The sequence below is a fragment of the Camelina sativa genome, chromosome 6 (genome assembly GCF_030686135.1).
Source record: "Camelina sativa cultivar CO46 ecotype springtype chromosome 6, ASM3068613v1".
Classification (NCBI taxonomy): Eukaryota; Viridiplantae; Streptophyta; class Magnoliopsida; order Brassicales; family Brassicaceae; genus Camelina; species Camelina sativa.
In genome coordinates this window covers 3,715,496-3,720,982 of record NC_141885.1, presented here as the reverse complement: position 1 = coordinate 3,720,982, position 5,487 = coordinate 3,715,496, and the positions used below count along the sequence as shown (strand labels likewise).

At 35.1% G+C, this 5,487-nt stretch overlaps 1 protein-coding gene across 2 annotated transcripts; it reads right to left on the bottom strand.

The window, feature by feature from the left end:
• Nucleotides 1-890: 890 nt before the first annotated feature.
• On the bottom strand, nucleotides 891-5,104 carry LOC104790323 (phytyl ester synthase 2, chloroplastic-like). Of its 2 annotated transcripts, none has more exons than XM_010516048.3 (14): nucleotides 4,424-5,104; nucleotides 3,831-3,882; nucleotides 3,672-3,727; nucleotides 3,430-3,588; nucleotides 3,238-3,342; nucleotides 3,013-3,119; nucleotides 2,777-2,898; nucleotides 2,574-2,682; nucleotides 2,350-2,480; nucleotides 1,892-2,258; nucleotides 1,688-1,801; nucleotides 1,493-1,578; nucleotides 1,294-1,403; nucleotides 891-1,227 (listed from the first exon to the last, which is right to left on the bottom strand). In XM_010516048.3, the coding sequence occupies exons 1-14, from the start codon at nucleotides 4,800-4,802 to the stop codon at nucleotides 1,037-1,039; spliced, it is 2,088 nt and encodes a 695-aa protein (XP_010514350.1). In that variant the 5' UTR covers nucleotides 4,803-5,104; the 3' UTR covers nucleotides 891-1,036. The 2 variants fall into 2 exon arrangements, with proteins under 2 accessions (XP_010514350.1, XP_087311937.1); XM_087455811.1 differs by having other exon boundaries at nucleotides 1,892-2,279; nucleotides 4,424-5,041.
• Between the last annotated feature and the right edge of the window lie 383 nt (nucleotides 5,105-5,487).

Sequence of the window (5,487 nt, the reverse complement as noted above, 5' to 3'; positions counted from 1 at the left end):
TTGTTTTGGTACAATTAGATATTTCTGAAGAGTAAATAGGTCGTTGATCATTAACGTGATTATGACATATGTCATGTTTTGGATTGTATATAAAGCTTCTATTTTGTATATATGAATTATACGACTTATATATACCATCCTGATTATAATTTTCAATTTTATATATATATATATATATATATATATATATATATATATATTAACTTTCTTTCAATTTCTCAACTTTTATTGGGTTAGTCATAAAATCATTGTAATCGAGTAGATAATTTTCACTAGTTGTTCATCCGAAATATCTTTGGAGTAAAAAAAACTTTATGGTTAAAGAAATTATGTCACAAAATTTTTTTAGTAATTATAAGAACTATAATTATGCCAAAATGAAAGTAAAGCAACATATAATTTGTTTAAGTTGTTTAGAAGATATTTGATAGGTGGTGATAAAGAACATACTTTAACAACAAAATAATTTAGCGTATAAGAACATATTTTTAATGGTAAAACATAGAGTAAAATTATACGTGGTTACTTATGAGATGTTGCTTTGATGAATTTGTTGCATGTCAATTGTTTTGTGAATAAGTTGTGAAATGTTTTTGAAATTTGACAATAATAATATTTGCAATGATGAGTATTTGGCAAAAGTTTTAGTGGGATATAATTAGGCTTTAGATTATTGTAATAATTGTTATAAGATATTAAAAATACATAAGTATAAATAAATGTATGAAGGTGAATATAAATATTCTCTAACTTAAATTATTTATATATTTAGTTTAGGAAATAATTTTTTTATATATTTTTCCAAAAAATTGTTTTAAGTTATTTTCTTTGACAATTTGTAAATTCGTGCGGGCCTTATCTAGTTGCATATACATTTTCAGTTATAAATATGGTACAAACAAATCACACTTATTAATAATCTTGTCTTATTTTCCATGTAACCAATTAAAAGATTTTAGATCACTAAAGAATCAGAATCTGAAAACCTCTAAATATCATATGATTAGATGTGTACAACATATAAAGAAGAGAGATTTTAGAGATCAAACGTAGGAATTTCAGAAGACCAACCATGTGTTGCTTGATACAACATCCTTGGCAACAAGTGTCTGAAAGGATCTTTCTCTCTTTTCATTTTTAAATATGCAACCCATTGTTCAACCTCAGACTTGACTTGCAAGTAAAGCTCGTGCGCCTTCTCTTTGTCTTTCATCTCTTTCTCCTTACCTGCCATTATGACTATTAAGGTTAGTTATTTGAAGTTGAGAGCATACACTTTGATTAAATGTGTACCTGCTGTTTCTATTGGTTTGCCGAAGTAAAAGTAGAATCGCCCTGGAATCTTAGGTATAATTGCTGGTAAATAGATATCTTGGTTCCCCAATTCGCTCTCGTCACCTTCCCTGACGTTTAAAATCAATGTTCATATGAGTATATATTACTTGGAAGGATTATGAGAACAATCTATAAATAGTAGTGTGTGATGAAACACCTTATGTTGCCAGCGATATTTGTTGCCATTTCCATTAAATCCTTCAATATTGGCATTTTCCTTTGATCATTGGAATCCAGGACAATCTGAGATATAGAGTAGAGTTATCATCATTTTGAAAACAGAGACACTGCTTCTGCCTCTTGCTAACTTGTGTAAACATGAAGGAAGCGGAATCCAGTAGAGAAAACTTACTTCGCAGATGTCGTCTACTCCAACAACACCAAAAGGAACGATTTTAGCTCCAAACTTAGATGCAACTCTCACAAACTCAGATCGTTCTGGCCAAAACAGCATGTATGCTTCACCCTGCAAAGTCACTCTGTACATGTAAGCGTCTAAAATAAAAGTTTCCAAGAATGCAGAAACTATGAAAAGTTCACAGACTAATATTATCACCTTTCTATGCAAGGCTTCACGAACACCTCCAGGATACAAAAGCACATGAGCTTTTTCACGCAGTAGTTTGTAAATACTGAAATTAGAGACTGGAACTCCACCCATCATCTTGTATTTGTCAAACATCTTCATGTCGACTAACGAGTCTTGGGGATTCTTGAAAAACATGGGATGTGCCAAACCCCGCAGGTGAATGTTTCTCTCTTTCATGATTTGATTTACCATTGGACTCAAGTCAAATCCCAATAGCATGTGATAGCCAACGTACAGAACAGGTCCCTCTGAAGGTAATCCTTCGAGGCTTCTTACAAGTGTTCCATCTTCTAGAGTTGACAGCATTACTGGGGAAGTACTATCGACTAGCAATCTGCACTTTTTACTTGATAGTCTGATTTGTTTTGCTAAGTATACAGAAAAACTAAGATATATGTCTCAGAGCAATTAGTGAGGCATTTTACCGGTGATCGTCTACTTGTTGTTTTAACTCATATGTGGTAGGCATAATGTAATCCGTAATGTGATCATGAGACTTCCCACGGCGATAAAAAGAAGTACATTTGATGATCGTAGCCAGATCTACGCCGTCCTCCTAACATGAGATGTATGTTATAGATGATCCAAAGTATCAATATTTGAACCTATGTATCATATCTCTTCTTTATTGGATGAAGAGATCACTAACCAAAAGGGGAAACTGTCCATTGTCATCAAGCTTACGGACAATACATTTTAGCAACGTGCGCGAGTATCTGTCAATGTCTTCCTTGTTCAGTAGCCACTGATCGCGTCCACTGCAATAGTCAACAACCAGATATTCACGAAAACTTATGCTCCAAGCTATTCAGAAATTTATGGTGATCAATGAAACAGAGAAACTTATTGGACCTCAGAAGTATGAGTGTCTCCACTCTGACTGGGTGTATGTGAGAATTCACAGAAGCAATAGCAGACTTAAGCATTTCCAGCTTCCAAAGCAGTGTGTCCTTAGAGAATATCCTACCAAGAGTCTGCAAAAATATTTTGATCACATTACTAGATGAAGACTAGAACTGAAATAGAAAATATGTCGAGGATAAACGGAAATCCCCATAGATCATAAGTTTCTAAGAAGGAATACTTACTGGAAGATTAGTTGAAACAGCAAGGATATCTCTTAGCATCCCTCCACCCATTTGCTGGCCAGAAAAATTATTTGACAATGCGTCTAACATTCCAGTCAGCGAATGGCCTACCACATAACAAAGAAACATATGGTTGAATTAATTAAGTTATTGATCTAACTTGAAACTCAATTAGTTGGGTAACTTATGATTCAAGACAGAAAATGATAATAAGAGAAAGTGTACCTTGCTTAACACTGAATATATCTTCCAATAGTGTTGGAATACCATCTGGTAAAACATTCAATATTCCTGATACAGGTTGCGATATGAAGTTGTTGACATGTGTTGCTGCAACAAACAGTGTGTACGATGAGAAAATATTTGTAGCATTCACCGACTAAGAAACCTACAGGGTACAGACAGAGAGCTTTGTACCTGGATTAACTAAAATTAGAGAAAGATCAATATCGGGATTCCTGGCTGCAACATCAAAAGCAAGACAGGCTCCAATGTATTCTCCAACTAAGTATATAGGTCTGTTTGGGAACCGATGGTGCTCCGATTTAACAGTCTTCTCAATAAGCTTCACCAAGTCTGAATACAAAAAGTCTTTACTTCCAAGTAACTGTATTCTCTGTCAGTTAACCTAGTGCTTCGAAGGAGCAATAAAAAGATACCTTTAGCAGGAGTACGATCGCTGACTGGAATGTGTAGGCACCATATGTCAAAAATCCTACTCAAAGACAACAACATCAGAAGTGAAGATCCATTACATGTCAATAATTCAAAAACTAAAAGTTCTTGGAAAAACAGAGAACTAATGTGAAATAACGCACTCCCCAAGTTTCTTGTGATGGCGAATGAGCCCTAGTCCAGTCCCATCGATCCCTGCAGGTTATATACATCCTCAGTCTTGTTAACTTGAATAAGCTAATTAACGTTGCTTGACACACCAAAAAAAAGAAGTAAACGTTTCATAGATCCATGAAAATGAAATTAAAGTCCTAAATCCGTAGAAATTTCACAATTTAACCTAACAAATATATCCTATTCCCTTACAGATCCATTTATATTATTTTATTTTTGGATGTGCGGATGAAATATTTATAAGAAGTCTTCTTACTTGCAATAATAATAATAAAAAAAAATAATTGATAATAATGAGTGGAGATATCATGCACGTATTATACTGCATGTCTACTTCCAAACATTCTAAGAATAAGACTAGTCTGTAAGCCCTTTTGCAACTTCCCGCAAGCCCACCTCGAATTAAACTCAAGACTCCAAGTGGCAGGTCACTTACGTCTATGATGAGACACAGATCCTCAACCACGACACGCGGGTTGGTATCCATTTAAATCCCAATTATTACCACCACACGTGGGTAGGTTGGTATGAATTCAAAATCGGAAGGCGAAAGAGGACAAACCTGGTACAAAGAGGAGGAGAGGAGAGCCTTGAGCTTGAGCGGCACACTCCAAAGGAGAAAACCAACGAGGTGGACCTCCTCCATCTCCCACGAAACCTCTCGCTTCCTCCAAAAAATCGGACAAGCTCTTCCTCAAATCAGGACGGGCCGCCTCCACTTTGGCATACGGATTCTCCACCACCTTTTCCACCGTGGCTCCGTTTTCATCATTATTCTTCCGCCTCCGTTGAACACCCCTAAAAGTTGGAGGAGTCGTGGATGTTACTGATTTGACCGAAGTGAGTCGATGCTTCGGGGCTGAGGTCCGTTGTTGTCGTAGGTTTGATGAAGATGAGACGGAACAGAGACACAAGGTCGAGCGAAGTACCGTGATTGCCATTTGTGAGAAGCTCTATAGAGAGTTGTACGTAGCCGTTTCCTAGTTAGCTTATACTCAGAAATGTGACAAAACTATTCCCAACAACAAGCCAAAAAAGTGCGCGGTAAATAAAAAACTTCACTATTTCCTTTCTTGTGAAAAAAAAAAAAAACATTATTCGACATGTCACATGCGTAATGTCATGTGGTCCTTTATATCATTTAAGAGTCAATATAGTTGGTTAATAATTGGATTAACGAAAAAAATAGGGGATAGAGGAAATGACTGGAAAATTAAAGAATACAAATCCACTAGACCTCGCTGAAGAAATGTGTGGGTCGGATGTATATATATAAATTATTATAAAGAAACAAATTTAATGATAATATATATGACTGAATAAGGATACAAATCCAACTAGGGCCTGAATGATCAGGAAATGCTTAGAGTATCATTGTGGACCTATGTTATCACTATCTACATCTTAAAAAATGCATGAAAAATAAGTTCAGATAGAGATCATTGTTTGTAATTCCGGAAATTATAAGATATTTATTAGAGACTTTGGCAAAATTAAGTAATATATAACAATCCGGCTAGTCACATATTCTTATATGACTCAAAGTTCCAAATCTGTAAACTGATTGAATAATTAGACCAAAATTTTAACATAGTGAACATCACAATTGTACCAGCCGACATCAAT